At 43.4% G+C, this 16,472-nt stretch overlaps 1 protein-coding gene across 4 annotated transcripts in view; it reads left to right on the top strand.

Annotated features, from left to right (window-relative positions):
• Positions 1 to 16,472, top strand: part of KCNC1 (potassium voltage-gated channel subfamily C member 1) — a 240,043-nt gene that overhangs the window by 148,041 nt on the left and 75,530 nt on the right. For all 4 annotated transcript variants that reach the window (XM_077281840.1, XM_077281839.1, XM_077281838.1 and 1 more), the window contains one exon: positions 10,243 to 11,176. In XM_077281840.1, coding sequence (XP_077137955.1) covers positions 10,243 to 11,176 — 934 coding nt within the window. The remainder of the gene's footprint in view (positions 1 to 10,242; positions 11,177 to 16,472) is intronic.

Raw genomic sequence — 16,472 nt, 5'->3', positions numbered from 1 at the left:
TGTAGATCTGGGGATTTATTATGATGGAATATAGGAATATAGGCTGAACTGGAAGGACAAATGTCTTTTTTCGGCCTTACTAACTATGTTACTATGTTACTATATTATTGGTGGCCGTCCCTTCCTCTAGACATCTCGGAGTTCATTGATTCTTGTCCATCTTGTGCCAAAAACAAGGTCCCCAGATAACTACTGTCCGGACTTCTGCATCCACTGCCTGTGCCTTCTGTCCCTTGGAGCCATATTGCTATGGAGTTCGTTACTGATTTGCCTCGTTCTTCGAATTGTACTGTCATCTTGGTAATCGTGGATCGGTTCTCCAAGACGGCCCACTTTGTTGCTTTGCCAGGACTGCCATCCGCTCCTGAGTTGGCAAGAATCTTTTTACATCATGTCTTCCGATTCCGACTTCATCGCTTCCCACAACATATCGTGTCTGACCGAGGGGTACAATTCACTTCCCGTTTTTGGAAAGCTCTTTGCGGATTAACGAAGATCAACCTGGACTTCTCTTCCGCTTATCATCCACAATCCAACGGCCAAGTGGAACGAGTCAATCAAGTTCTGACTTCCTACCTTCGGCATTTCTCCAATGCTCACCAGGATGATAGGGTCTCTCTTCTCCCATGGGCCGAATTCGCTTATAACAATCACCCCAGTGAATCTTCTTCCAAGTCTCCCTTCTTTGTAGTCTTTGGGCAACATCCTAGTGTTCCTCTTCCTGTACCGGCAGCGGATTTCTTGTCATTGGAATTCTCTAAAGTCTGGAGGGAGACTAAAGAGGCTCTTGAAAGGGCTAGTTGCAGAATGAAGAGGTATGCCAATAAGAAGCGCCTGGATGCTCCTCCATATTGTCCCTGTGATAAGGTTTGGCTCTCTTCAGTTTATATCAAAGTTAAGATTCCCTCTCACAAGTTAGGTCCTCGTTACATTGGTCCCTTTCAGATCTTAAGTCGCATCAATGATGTATCCTAAATATTGAGATTACCTGCTTCGCTACGAATCTCCAATGCCTTCTATGTGTCACTTCTCAAACCCACAGTGTTTAATCATTTTCACTCTTCTCCCTCTTATTCTCCTCAACCCAGCACTTCTGATAGTGTCTTTAATGTAAAAGATATTCTTGCCAAAAAGACTATTAGGGGGAGAACCTTTTCTCAATTGATTGTGAGGGATTTGGTCCTGAGGAGAGATCGTGGGAGCCCCGAGAGAACATCAATGCTCCTCTTATCATGAGGCGATTCCTCTCTAGCACTAAAAAGAGGAGGCGTAAGAGGGGGGTACTGTCACAGCCTCGGATACTTACCTTCCTTCTCCCATCCCTCGTTCGCAGTCCCGACTCGGTCCCTCACCACTCCTCGTCTGTCTTCTCCGGATCTTGGCGCGTCGTCACTTCGTGCATGCGCTGTCATGCCTCCTCCGCCGCTGGGTTCCCTGGGAGGTCGCGACCCGATGGCTCCGCCCCAACATGGCGGCGCCCATTGGGTATTTCTTCTCGGCGTCTTCCTAGGTAAAACACCTGTGCTTCTATGGTTTTACGCTGCATTTCTTGCCAGCGCTCTCTTTAGTCCTCAGGCCCCCTGTGTTTCTGCTGTGCCTGCCCTGTGTCTCTGTTGTGTTTGCCTGGTGTCTCAGCAGCACCAGTCCTGTATCTCTGCTGTGCCTGTCCTGTGTCTTTGAAGGAACAGATGAATGACCTCGGGGAGACCAAAACATCCAACACTGCGGAGACACCATCACGTGTTTCTCAACGCAGTGATCCAGAACACTGCCCCCATCCCTTATGGGAAATATGCAAACGCATGTAAAGTAAGCTGCGGAGACACCATCACGTGTTTCTCAACGCAAGCAATGAATAGCCAGGCCTTTCTCCGGGATCTTACTTTACATGCGTTTGCATATTTCCCATAAGGGATGGGGGCAGTGTTCTGAATCACTGCGTTGAGAAACACGTGATGGTGTCTCCGCAGTGTTGGATGTTTTGGTCTCCCCGAGGTCATTCATCTGTTCCTTCATAGCCTTTCACCAGGCACTGCTCCTAATAGCCAGTTTCCTACTCCACACTGATGAGGGGCAAACACCCCGAATCAGCTGTCTGTGGGTAGGAGTGCCTCTCGGCCTTTTGGCTGCGATCTTGTGTCGCAGTCAGAGGGTGCGAGTGTTTCTTTGCAGCGTGCTGCTAATTTTCGTCTGCGATATTCGTATCGGCAGTGAAGACTGAAGATGTTTGTCAAGAATACGATTCGTTTGGTCGTGGAGGATGGTGCCAAAAACAACGTGGTGTATGTGGTTCGTGACCTGCTGGAGGGAAAGGCTGGAGCTCATCGGACTGACATTTTCAGTGTGAATGAATTTCACAACCAAGGTATATATGACGTAACCTTTGTGAGTGAGCCTTGCTGTCTAACTGTCTTCGAGTGGTTAAGAAGCCATGATGGTGACCCCTGCCTGGGGGGAGTGCGGGTGGAGCCTTTGTTTGGGCTCATGGAGAAAGTAGTGACTGTAACCGTGTACAATCCTTACACAGAAGTAAGGCTGCTGGAGCAGTTCCTGGCTCGGTACTGCGAATATGTAAAAAGTGGAGAGAAACAGAGAAATTGTTTGGGCATTTTTAATTGTAAATATGTGTTTCGTGTGAAACTGAGGAAAGACCCAAGCTGTTTGGGAGGCTTTACCCATCCCCCGGCGAACTTTTCAGTGGCGGGTCATAGGGGCTTTCTGTCGTATGCAGGGCAGCCTCTATACTGCAGGAAGTGTTTTCAATTTGGGCACTTACAGAACACATGTGAGAAGAGCATGGTTTGTCGTAACTGCAAGCAAGAAGGCCATACAGCGGCTCAGTGTCCGATGCCACGTGAATGTGACCAGTGTGGTAATACAGGGCACCTGTATAAGGACTGTCCATATGGTGTGCCAAGGAGGCCAACTAGAGAGGAGGAGAGGCGGGAGGAGGAAGAAAAGAAACGTAGGGAGGAGCGGAGGCAGGAGGAGGAAAAAAAGAGAGAGGAGGAGGTTAAGAAACGGGAGGAGGAGAGGAAGCGGGAGGAAAGCGAGGCATCTGCGCAGCAAAGCGCTGAGGTAATTCCGCCCTCCATGGTTGAGAGACGGCGGGATAGACGGCAGGAGGACAAGGAGGCTGAAAGGAGGAAGGAGGAGCTAGAGGACAAGTTATTCTGGAGAGCTGCAAAGCAAGAAGAGCGTGCTATGGTTAAAAATAAAAAGAAAAAAAAGGAGGCCCCAGTTACCAAAAATGAGGAGTTGGGTGGTTTGATGGATTTTGACACTTCTGGGGCGGAGGAGATGGCTGCGTCATTGATTGTTGATTCTGATCCAGAAAGCATTGGCGTTTTTTCCTCAGAAGAGGAGCCTGGAGGTCGAAAGTGTCCCAGGGAGGGTGGTGGGGAAATCTGTGATGAAGGTGGAGGGCCCCAGAGGAAGGCTGGGCAGAAGAAGGCGCGTGTGGAGGAGTGTATGGAGGTCAGCGGCTCTGAAAGCTGCTCAGCGCAGATGGTGGAGGAGGACAGTGGCGGTGCTGTGTAGATATGTGCTATTATTTCAGTAGCTAGGTGATTTTGTATATAGCATTTGCCTTTAAATTTTTTTTTTTTTTTTTTTTTTGGTTTGTTTTTCATGTAAGTTGAGTAATGTCATGTTCGTAGGTTGTTTTTTTTAGTATTTTTTTGTGTATGTGATGGGTTTTGTACTCATATCACAAAATGTGAGGGTCTTTAAAAGCAGGTGGCGGCGGGCAGCCATTTTGGATTTTTTTGCAACCCAGAATGCAGGAATTTTTTGTCTGCAGGAGTGTGGGATTGTGGATAGTGTGAAGGGGAGTGAATGGCCTCATGGTGCGTCTGTGTGGTCAGGGAGTGCCTGTAATAAAAATGATGGTGTGGGTTTTTTGGTGAAGGGAAATGATGTGAGTTTGTGTGACTATATGGTGATTGAGGTTGGAAGGTGTGTGTTGGCTAATTTTGAGTTTAGAAATGTTCGTTTTTGCGTTATTAATGTATATGCGCCTGTGGATAAACAGGAGCGTAGAGTTTTATTTGAAAAAATTAACTTTTTTATTCCAGGAAGAGTGCCTGTTGTGATAGTGGGTGATATGAACTGTGATGTGGGAAGTGTGAATGTGGATGCGTCAGGGAAAGTGTTAATGGATATGGTGAGTGATTTTGGTTTAAAAGATATGCAGCGGGCATGCAAGATAACTCCGTTGTTAAATACGTTTTTTTCTGACAGTGGGAGGGTGGAGTCTAGATTGGACTATTGTTTTGTTTCAAAAAATCTGATTCCTGTTAGTTATGCACAGGAGAGGGTGTTTTTTTCGGATCATGTGTGTATGAAGTGTGAATTGGATTTGCATGTTAATGAGGTGACTGGGAAAGGTGTGTGGAAGTTGAATGTGAGTTTGCTGGAAGGAGGGGGGGTGAGAGAGGAGTATGAAAGACATTATGCAGAGTGGTGTGGGTGCAGGAGTGATTTCAGAAATGTGTGTGAATGGTGGGATTGGGTTAAATGGAAAACCAAGAGTTTTTTTAAAAAACTCGGGTACAAGTGTGCGGCTGCAAAGAGAGAAAGGTTTGTTTTTTTAAATGCAAGACTGAGTTTGTTGTATAAGTTGAGGGCGGGAGGGATGGATGTGAGTGAAGATTTAGTGAAAGTGAAAAAAGAAGTGAATGATTTTTTGTTAGAAAGAGGGAGGAGTATTGTGTATAGGGCCAAATTAGAGAATTTGGAGAAGAATGAGAAGTGTTCGCGGTTTTTCTTTAAGAAAGTTTTTGGGAAGAGACAGAGTATGAGTGTTTTGAATGGGATGGATGGAAATGAAGTTAGTGGCGCGGACTTGTGTGAGGAAGTGGCAAAGTTTTATGATGATTTGTATGCTGTGAAATGGAGGGATGAAGGTTTGGAGGGTGAGGTGTTGAGTGTTTTGGAAAATAGTTTGAATAGGATAGAAAGGGAAAGTTTGATGGGTGAGGTGACGGGTGAAGAAGTATGGAAGGTGGTGTGCAGTATGGCGCTGAATAAAACACCGGGGGAGGATGGTTTACCGGTGGAATTTTATCGTGTGATGTGGGATGTGATTGGGAAGGATTTTGTGGATGTATGTAAGTATATGTGGGCGAACGCAGAGGTGGCAAATGGTATGCGTGCAGGGGTGGTTGTGTTATTGCCAAAAAAAGGTGATTTGAAAAATCTAAAAAATTGGAGGCCGATCACATTGCTGAACTGTGATTATAAGATTTATGCGAAACTTTTGGCTAACAGGATGCGTGGCGTGGTTGGGAGTGTGGTGGGTGAGGAGCAATGTTGTGCGGTACCTGGAAGACGAATACATGGAAGTTTGTGTATGTTGAGAGATTGTTTGTGGGACTGCATGAATCGTAAGAAAGGGGTGTATGTGTTGAGTTTGGATTTTGAGAAGGCGTATGATAGATTGGCGCATGGTTTTTTGTTTAGTGTGTTGGTGAAGATGGGTTTTCCTTCTGAGTTTGTTGAGAGAGTGAGAAGTTTGTATAAGAATATTTACAGTTGTGTGTTGTTGAATGGAAATGTGGGGAGGAGAGTAAATGTATTTTCGGGTGTTCGGCAGGGGTGTCCTTTGTCCCCTATCATTTTTATTTGCGCAATTGAGCCTTTGTTATGTTTGTTAAGAAAAGATAAGGTGATTCGGGGTGTGCAAGTACCCGGGGGTGGGGGGAGAGAATGGAAGATGAGTGGCTATATGGATGATGTGTGTGTGCTGTGTGATTCAGAGTGTTCGGTACGGCGTGTGAAGTTGTTGGTTTCTATTTTTTGTGGAGCATCTGCTTTTAAAGTGAATTGGGAGAAGAGTGAGTGTAAGAATTTTGGGGGAAGGAGTCTGAGCGATGATGTTGGAGTGAATGTGGTGAGTGGATCGATAAAGGTTTTGGGTGTGAAATTTTCAGAGAAATTGGATGGAGAGGAAAGCTGGGTGGATGTGCGAGAGAGAGTGGAGCGTAAGTTAAATTTTTGGAGTTTGAGGGATCTTACGTTTTTTGGTAAAATTTTAGTTATTAAGAGTGTTGTGTTACCTATTTTTTTGTATGTTGCGATGGTGTTTCCACCAAGCCACATGTGTATTAGAAGATTAAATAGGGTTTTGTTTGTCTTTTTTTGGGGTTCATGTATGGAGCGTGCGAGGAGAGAGATTGTTATGAAGAGTTTGGATAAGGGGGGACTGGGTTTCCCAAATTTGAATGTTTTTTTCGGCGTGAATATTATGGTGTTTGTACTAGGTGTGATTAGGATGGATGGGAAGTATGCATGTATGTGCAGGTTTTTGTTTGGAAATTTCTTGTTTCGTTTGAAATGGCGTGAAAGAGATCTTAGGAGCCCAGTGGCTTTTGAGGTTCCTGTGTGGTATGTGTGGGTTTACAAATTTCTAGTGAAGTATGAACTTTGTGATGTGGATGTGAGATTGTTAGAAAAGAAGAAAGCTGTATATAAGATGATTGAGTGTAGAGAGATGGAATGTGACATTATTGTAGGACGAGCCCATAGGCTGTTCTTGCCAGATTTTAAAATGGTAAGAGGGGATGATGTGCAGAAAGTATGGAAGAAGGTACGTGTGAATGGTATGACAAATAGGCAGAGTGAGATTGTATGGCAGTCATTGCATGGGGTGTTGCCAGTGAGGGAGTTTCTGAAAAATCGGGGTTTAGTGAGGAGTGAGAGGTGTCCGAGGAGTGGATGTGGTGGGAGTGAGAGTGTGGTGCATTTGTTTTGGAATTGTCAGTATGCTAGAAGTGTGATTGCAGGTCTGGGTCGTTTGTGTAAGGAGCTGTGTGAGGTGAATCTGTTGTCTTTTGAGCTCTTTATGTTTGGATTGGGTATGTGTGGGGAGAAGGAGAGAGTATTGTGGTTGATGATGGCATGTATAAAAGAGGTTTTGTGGGATGTGAGGAATGTGTATGTGTTTAAAAGGAAGGATATTGAGGTTAAAAACTGTATAAAAATTATTTTGGGAAAATTGTATTTTTGCTTTGTGTGTGATCAGAGGAGGAGAGGGGAGGTGGATGCAGAGGGAATTTGGAAGACTAAAAAGTGGAAACATTTTGTTAATGTATCTTGAAGTGGTTTTTGGTTGTTAATTAAAACATTTTTTGTGTGTTTTCCAATGATGATGGGAATGGCGGTGGCACTAAGTGTGTGGCACGCTGTTTTGGGAGATGAGTTCCTTATAGTTTTGGTTACCTGACTGTGGAACTTCCCATCTGAGGGGAAAAAAAAAAAAAAAAAAAAAGCTGTTTGTGGATGGAAGACTAAAAAGTGGAAACATTTTGTTAATGTATCTTGAAGTGGTTTTTGGTTGTTAATTAAAACATTTTTTGTGTGTTTTCCAATGATGATGGGAATGGCGGTGGCACTAAGTGTGTGGCACGCTGTTTTGGGAGATGAGTTCCTTATAGTTTTGGTTACCTGACTGTGGAACTTCCCATCTGAGGGGAAAAAAAAAAAAAAAAAAAAAAAGCTGTTTGTGGATGGATACCATGCTTGGCATAGGTGGTCTTCCTTTATTGGATATTCTCCTTTATTGGATGCTGCCCTTCCCGTGGTTGTTCCTTCCCGGAGAAAGGCCTGGCTATTCATTGCTTGCATTGAGAAACACGTGATGGTGTCTCCGCAGCTTACTTTACATGCGTTTGCATATTTCCCATAAGGGATGGGGGCAGTGTTCTGGATCACTGTGTTGAGAAACACGTGATGGTGTCTCCGCAGTGTTGGATGTTTTGGTCTCCCCGAGGTCATTCATCTGTTCCTTCATAGCCTTTCACCAGGCACTGCTCCTAATAGCCAGTTTCCTACTCCACACTGATCAGGGGCAAAAACCCCAAAACAGCTGTTTGTGGATGGATACCATGCTTGGCATAGGTGGTCTTCCTTTATTGGATATTCTCCTTTATTGGATGCTGCCCTTCCCGTGGTTGTTCCTTCCCGGAGAAAGGCCTGGCTATTCATTGCTTGCGTTGAGAAACACGTGATGGTGTCTCCGCAGCTTACTTTACATGTCCTGTGTCTTTGACATGCCTGCCCGGTGCCTCAGCCGCACCAGTCCTGTGTCTCTGCTGTGCCTGTCCTGTGTCTCTGCGGTGCCACTCCTGTGTCTCAGCCATGCCTGTCTGGCATCTAGTCTTGTCTCTATTATTTTTTGTCTCCTTTTTTGTAGCATCGTATTGACCTTGGTCTGGTTCCTGCATTCCCATCATCTTCCATATTCCCAGATTTCCCTGCCTCTGTCCTTTCCCTTCAGTCCCCAGTCTCTTTTCTTCTCCTACTTGCAGTTGCCCCTTTGTCTCTAGCAGTTGTGTCTCCATCCCCCTTGGGCCTGCCCCTAATGCTCCCTGTATAGGGGGTGGTTCCATCTGGCCCGCTCACCCTCGAGGGCTCTAGAGCCACGACCCAGAGGGTTCACTCTCAGGTTCTTTCTGAATCCTAATAATATGAGACACATAGGGAGGACTGTTTACACTGTCTATAGCCTGTATGGCCATATTAATTTACGTAGTTTACGTAGGTCAAGTGTGGTGACATATTCCATTTAAAATAGATCTCTTTGGCCACAATGACCAATGGTATGTATAGGGAAAAAGGGCACAGAATTTCCCCCCCCAAAAAAACATCTCACTAACCATTAAGCATGGGAGGGGATCAATCATGCTTTAAGATTGTGTTACAGCGAATGGTTCAGGGAACAATTTACGGGGGGAGGGGGAGAATGAATTCATTGAAATTTCAACAAATTCTTGATGCAAACATAACACCGTCTGCAAAAAAGTTGAAGGTGAAAAGAGGAAGAGGGTGGCTTCTACAAATGAATAATGATCCTAAACACACATCACAATCCACAATAGATGACCTCAGAAGGCGCAAGCTGAAGGTTTTACAATGGCCCTCACAGTCCCCCAATCTGAACATCATTGAAAATCTGTGGATAGACCTCAAAATAGCAGAGGATGGAAGACGACCCGGGAATCTCACAGAAGTGGAGGAATTCTCCAAGGAAGAATAGAAGGAAATCCCTCAAAGAAGAATAGAAAGACTCTTATCTGACAACGAAAAGCGTTTACAAGCTGCAATACTTTACTTTCAAAAGGGGTGTGCTACTAGGTGATAACCATGCAGATGCAGGGTGACCAAACTTTTGCATGGGTCTATGATCTTTTTTGTAATTTTTAAAAGGTAAATTATGAAAAAAAAATGTCCCTAAATTACAAAGGAAATATCATCTGTAACTTTAGGCCTTTTAGAGATCATTTCATTTTCAACTTGTTTAACTGTTCACAATAACAGCAATTTTGACCAGGGTTGCACATGACACTTTCTGAACTTATTATTATTATACAATTTTATAGCGCCATCTATTCTATGGCACTTTACATGTGAAAGGGGCAAATATAGATAAGTACTTATGAGACATATTTCTTGTTTACAAAATTACAGTGTAAATGTAATGTGAATGTTGTGGCAGCTGGTAATGAAAGAAAGTGTATAAGGCAGAATACAGGTACTGCAGCAGACATGTGGCTCTGAATCCCTTACTATTCAGCATGGACTCTAAGGGCCAAACATTCCATATCCAAACTGCATGTTGGATTCAAAACCCAGGGAACTGTTACAGCTTTCCTCACAACCTGTGTTGGATAAGAAATAAGGGAAGGAAATGTTTTAGTTAAATTCCTGAGGTTGAGAAGAAAAATTATAATTAAGAAATGGAACGACTGCAAATGCTTCATTAGCTAAAATTGTCTCAGGAGTAGGTGCAGGAGGGTGCAGTAGGTGTTAGCCGTGTGCATTGTAAAGTAATCGCTTACATATAGGGCTGGCTGGGCAAACACACACAGATATTTCAGCTGGTCCATTGGAGAAGAAGTCTCTTAGTTAACTCACCGGTGTGGGGCTCATGGATGTAGTTGTCAAGTATTTCACCAGTGAGACTCTTGTTCATAGTTTATTCTCTTTTCATACTTCTATATCAATCCGTTCAATAGGTCATGTGTATTCAGGATCCTACTCCAGGCTCTGAGTCTGAGCTAATCCATGGGATCAGAGATTGCAAGCTTATTTTTTTCAGTGGATTGTAAGTTAGAGATTGTTGTAGATGGTTGAGCGCAGTCCTACGAAGAAGTTATCAGGGTTACAAAACATGAACTGTATAAACTCTAATGTTCTCGAGCGATCTACTCATGTTCACACTCTTCTGCTTTTGTTTTACAGTATGTTGCATTTGCCTCACTGTTCTTCATTCTGGTTTCCATCACCACCTTCTGCCTCGAGACTCATGAACGATTTAACCCCATCGTGAACAAGACCGAGACTGAAATAATTGGGAATGAAACTCATCAGCGATTTTATGTTGCTTCAGAGACTGAAGCCTTCCTGACTTACATCGAAGGCGTCTGCGTGGTGTGGTTTACATTCGAGTTCTTGATGAGGATCACATTCTGTCCTAATAAGGTGGAATTTATAAGAAACACTTTAAACATCATTGACTTTGTGGCCATTCTACCTTTCTATCTTGAAGTTGGACTTAGCGGCCTGTCTTCCAAAGCTGCTAAGGATGTCTTGGGCTTCTTAAGAGTTGTACGATTTGTGCGAATTCTTCGAATCTTCAAGCTGACCAGACATTTTGTTGGTCTAAGGGTTCTTGGGCATACTCTTCGTGCTAGTACAAATGAATTCCTGCTGCTCATAATATTCTTGGCATTGGGAGTGTTAATTTTTGCCACAATGATCTATTATGCTGAGAGAATAGGTGCTAATCCAAATGATCCTAGTGCCAGTGAACATACTCACTTCAAAAATATCCCTATCGGCTTCTGGTGGGCTGTTGTCACCATGACCACACTTGGCTACGGAGACATGTATCCTCAGACATGGTCTGGCATGCTGGTGGGAGCATTATGCGCTCTTGCTGGCGTGCTGACTATTGCTATGCCTGTACCTGTCATTGTGAACAATTTTGGAATGTATTATTCCTTAGCTATGGCTAAGCAGAAGCTACCAAAGAAAAAAAAGAAGCATATTCCACGCCCTCCACAAGTGGGATCACCAAATTATTGTAAATCTATTGTAAATTCTCCACATCACAGCACTCAAAGCGACACTTGCCCACTCGCACAAGAAGAAATTTTAAAAATGAACAGAGCAGGTAGGAAACCCCTTAGAGGAATGTCTATCTGATCATCATCCATTCCTTGCAGAGAATCCTGTTAAACTAAATGTCTTATCTACAAAATGCTTAGGGCATTTATCCATTGATGGTCCCATAGCGCACATTCTGCGGTGCATGAGGAGGAAGTTACAAGTGAGATGAGCCAGGATTAGGGCAGATAACCCTTATTTTCCATAGTAAGAGAGATTCCCATCCTTTGGTGGAGATCACTAAACGTTTGGATGAGAACAGAAATGCTGCATAAGAGCTTCCTGGACTATAAATCTTATATGTCTCACTAATACAGCAATGGAGTCAGCTCGTATGGTAGAGCTGATTAGCTGGTTTGTAATTTTGATGAATCTAATTCTGCATGATTTAGTCTTCAGTTCTATAGATATAAAAAACAAAAACTCGCAAAAGTGTTTTGCGATAAAAAGGAAACTGTTAGAAAACCTAAAGTGAAGTTGATGGGAGAGCTAAAGTCAAGGAGTTTTTAGTTGAATTTACATGAGCAGAACAACTTTTTATTAGCATCAAGGGATAGTGCTCTAGGAATTGTACCTGCCAGTATGTAAGAGCATCTCTTCTCCACTCAGTCTTAGGACAATACTTATCGGAGAAACTTTCTGGATTACGTGAGGAGGGTGAATATGTAGAGCAGTACTGGTTGACAAAGCATCACTATGTGACAATCTGAACCATGCCAACAGTATCCCTAGGGTGCGCTGGACACAGGACCGAATCCCATGGCTTGTGGTTCCTCTTGGATTTCTCAGTTTTATGAGATGTTTTCTGCATCTAACACTGGGGCTTTGATGATTTCACCCCTTTCTCTACCTCTACCCATGGAATATTAGTGCCATTAATATGCCAGGGTACAAATTGATCAGATAATTATATAGTGACCAATACAATCTTGAAATATTCCAGAAACATTTTTGCATTGTTCATGATAATCATTTGTATTTTGGTGTTTATATATTGACGACTTGAGACCATTTCAGAGTTAAATAATTCACCAGCAAAATCCCTTTCCTTAACAAAGCTTGAATGGCCAGTAAATGATGAAAAGACAGTAAGCCAAAAATCCTGGGGTGAGGTGTCATTGTGCAGTCGTTCACACTGTAGAACCTCGTAGTTGCATGCTGTCCGTAATGTGAGAAAAACAAAGAACATGAAGAACTTCTAGTTCTTCTATGAATGGTTTCCAGCACCTCCTGGGTGGACACCAGAAGAACAGATAGAAGCGCAACTGGCTTATGGGGACTTTGGGTAAATCTTTGTTTTTCTAACATCATGTAATGTCACCCCTGTGAACATGTTGTTACCAGATCTGTTTATTAATCACAATTTTGGGCTCATTGCAATCATTTTACAAGACGGTGGAGGAAATCAATATTACTGATATTAAACCGCAGGAGTCCTCATATCACAGAATAAACTGCAGCAGTCCTTATTTCACAGAATAAACTGCAGCACTCCTTATATCACAGAATAAACTGCAGCAGTCCTCAAATCACAGAATAAGCTGCGGCACTCCTCATATCACAGATTAAACTGCAGCAGTCCTCATATTATAGAATAAACTGCAGCAGTCCTCATATCACAGAATAAACTGCAGCACTCATCATATCATAAAATAAACTGCAGCACTCATCATATCATAAAATAAACTGCAGCACTCCTCATATCACAGAATAAACTGCAGCACTCCTCATATCACAGAATAAACTGCAGCACTCATCATATCATAAAATAAACTGCAGCACTCCTCATATTACAGAATAAACTGCAGCACTCCTTATATCACAGAATAAACTGCAGCACTCATCATATCATAAAATAAACTGCAGCAGTCCTCATATTATAGAATAAACTGCAGCACTCCTCATATCACAGAATAAACTGCAGCACTCATCATATCATAAAATAAACTGCAGCAGTCCTCATATTATAGAATAAACTGCAGCACTCCTTATATCACAGAATAAACTGCAGCACTCCTCATATCACAGATTAAACTGCAGCAGTCCTCATATTATAGAATAAACTGCAGCACTCCTCATATTACAGAATAAACTGCAGCAGTCCTCATATTATAGAATAAACTGCAGCACTCCTCATATCACAGAATAAACTGCAGCACTCCTCATATCACAGATTAAACTACAGCACTCCTCATATCACAGATTAAACTGCAGCACTCCTCATATCACAGAATAAGCTGTGGCACTCCTCATTATTGATGAGTGAGCACTAAAATGCTCTGGTCGAGCATATTGGAATACTCGGGTACTCGACCCGAGGAACAAGCCCAATGTTAGACCTTTTAAGGTCAAAACATCTGAAAATGATGGAAACACTGCTCAAATGACATGGGAATATCATGGGGATCGCCCCTGGAAGCATTTCTGACTCCAAGGTCACAGCTGTAAGCAATGTTGTCCGAGTTTCACACCATTTTTACAGGTGCACCAAAAAAAATACAAAAACGAAACCAAAATTGATTTTGTTTGGAAATATGTTAAGGTAAATCCTTTCCAGGGTAATTACTTGTATATAAGGCAAAATAATTAACCCCAGACCAAAATGTTCCTCCACCACTTGGGCTATGTTCACACTGTGTTTTTGATACGTTTTTCAACTTTAACATTTCTTTCATCCAAAATCCAAGAAGTATTGTTTCTCCTTGCGCAGAGTGACATGATAACCATGTCGAGGTGAGGAGACTTAAAGCCTCAATGCTCCTGTGGGAAATATGCAAATTGTCTCTGTGTTTCGGGGTACTGCCCCTCATCAGTGCAAAGTGGAGATCTGGTTTGGCTGATTGAGAGGCGTCTGACCGGGATCCAAGAAGTATCGTTTCTCCTTGCGGAGAGTGACATGATAAGCATGTCGAGGTGAATAGACTTAAAGCCGCACCAAACAAATGCATTCACTGGGAAATGTCATTGTAACATTTAACAACCCTAGTGGCCATAAGGTGTGTGACACTTAGGGATACTCATCTTGTTTCATTTATGAAGGAGGGACTCTTAAAGTCACAATACCTATTTTTAGAGGGGCATCAAGCAGCATTAATATACTTAAAGGGCCATTATTAAGTAGTGGGTCTCCTATGCTGTTATTGCCTATGCAGTGAGTGGCTGGGCTGCCAACAATTACAATGCACCACAATACCTGTTTCACGAGAGGTACAGGAGGGCTTCCTGAAAAAATGTTGCATTGAATGCAAGGCCTGCCCTGCTATCAAGTTATATGCACCCCAATAAGCTTTTGAACCCAGGCACTGGATGGCCACAGGAAAACCCATTTCACATTCTTCAGTTGGTCCTACCATACTGTTTTCTTATGTATTACCTGCAAGGCCTGCCCTGCTATCAAGTCATATGCACCCCAATAAGCCTTTGAACCCAGGTACTGGATGGTCACAGGAAAACCCACTTCACATTCTTTAGTTGGTCCTGCCATACTGTTTCCTTATGCATTGAATGCAAGTTCCGCCTTGACCCAAATTTGCATGTGCCCCAATACACTTTGGAAGAAACATGGAGGAGGGCCTCATAAAAAAACTGTCACATTACAAAGGAGCTTGTCTCCTAGACTTGTAATGCCCATTCACTAAGTGTATGTGCTGACAAACATTTCCCCATGGGGGTTACATTTAAAAAAAATTATTTATGGGTATCATAGACGCCCTTGGCCAAAAATTGAATGGCTGTAGCGGCACAGAACATGTTCACCATGGTGTTCTAGTGGAGAAGAATGATGATATGTGGAGGAAGTCATTATTAAAAACTAAGCACAATGTTAAGGAGCGTGTCTCCTAGACTTGTAATGCTCATACACTAAAGGCACCGTCACACTCAGCAACTTTGCAACGAGAATGACAACGATCCGTGACGTTGCAGCGTCCTGGATAGCGATCTTGTTGTGTTTGACACGCAGCAGCGATCTGGATCCCGCTGTGATATCGCTGGTCGGAGCTAGAAGTCCAGAACTTTATTTCGTTGCAGGTCGGCGTGTATCGACATGTTTGACATCAAAAGCAACGACGCTAACAATGGATGTAATGGAGCTAACAACCAGCGAGAACGAGAAGTGAGTCGCCGTTACGTCACTGGATCGCTTCTGCATCGTTCTGGAGCTGCTGTGTTTGACGTCTCTACAGCGACCTAAACAGCGACGCTCCAGCGATCGGCTCGTTGTCTATATCGCTGCAGCGTCGCTGAGTGTGACGGTACCTTAAGTGTGTGGGCTGACAAACATTTCCCCATGGGGGATACATTTGTAAACAAATATTTAATTGGGATCACAGACACCCTTGCCCAAAAACTGACTGTCTGTAGCAGCATGGAACACGTGAACCCTGGTGATCTAGAGGTAGAAAATGATGAGAGGTGGAGGAAGGCTTCATTAAAAACTAGACCCAATGATAAGGAGGGGGCACCAAAGTGCATGGGCTGAGAAACATTTGACCATGAGGGGTACGTTTTTAAAAAATCTTTTATGGACATCATAGACAGACTTGGCAAAAATTGTACTGCCTGTAGCATCACAGAACACGTTAAGGGTGGTGATCTAGTGGTGGAGAATGAGGAGACATTGCTGAATATGAAAGACAAATGGTTAGCACTCGACTTTTTGTAAAACAGTGCTATTGAAGTTAACCAAAGATCCCATAGGCATAAGTTCAGAAAAAAAATCACTGCACATGTACAAGAAAAATAATGCTTCAGGTGAGTATTTATTTGATGCTGATAGGTGAAGCGACAATTTAAAGACTTTTCGGCCAATTAATGACCTTTATCATATAGTCGCCTTTTCAAATAAGCATCATAGGAAAACCAGGTAAGGCGTGTCACCGCAATGAAATATGTCATAGAGCATATTAAGCCCCTGTGAAGTCAATGCCCAGTGTAAGCAATGGATTCAGGAGGAGCCGGACTCCAGGGAATACAGGCTTGAGTCAGTGGTGGTGCAGTGGAGGATGCAGGCACGCTTGTGTCTTTGCAGTGAAGGGCCGCCGCCATCAGGTTGCAGAAAGCTTCTGTCTCAACGAGAATAAAAGGCAACATTTCGAGCGCAAGCAGAAGAGAAATGTTAGAATTTAGGACTGTGGCCTGTGGGGCATTGGCTGGGTATTTCTGCTTGCATTCCAATGACTGGGGTATAGACAACTGAAGGCTGCTGGGACAAGGACGTGGACAGGCTTGGTGATGGTGCTGCTTCACTGTGGGCAACAACAGGTGGAGGGCTAGAGGCATCTTCACATGCACGGTGGACTGGG

Source organism: Ranitomeya variabilis, chromosome 2 (genome assembly GCF_051348905.1).
Source record: "Ranitomeya variabilis isolate aRanVar5 chromosome 2, aRanVar5.hap1, whole genome shotgun sequence".
Lineage (NCBI taxonomy): Eukaryota > Metazoa > Chordata > Amphibia > Anura > Dendrobatidae > Ranitomeya > Ranitomeya variabilis.
Note: the sequence above shows the minus strand (reverse complement) of the source record. Positions and strands in the feature narration are given on the sequence as shown.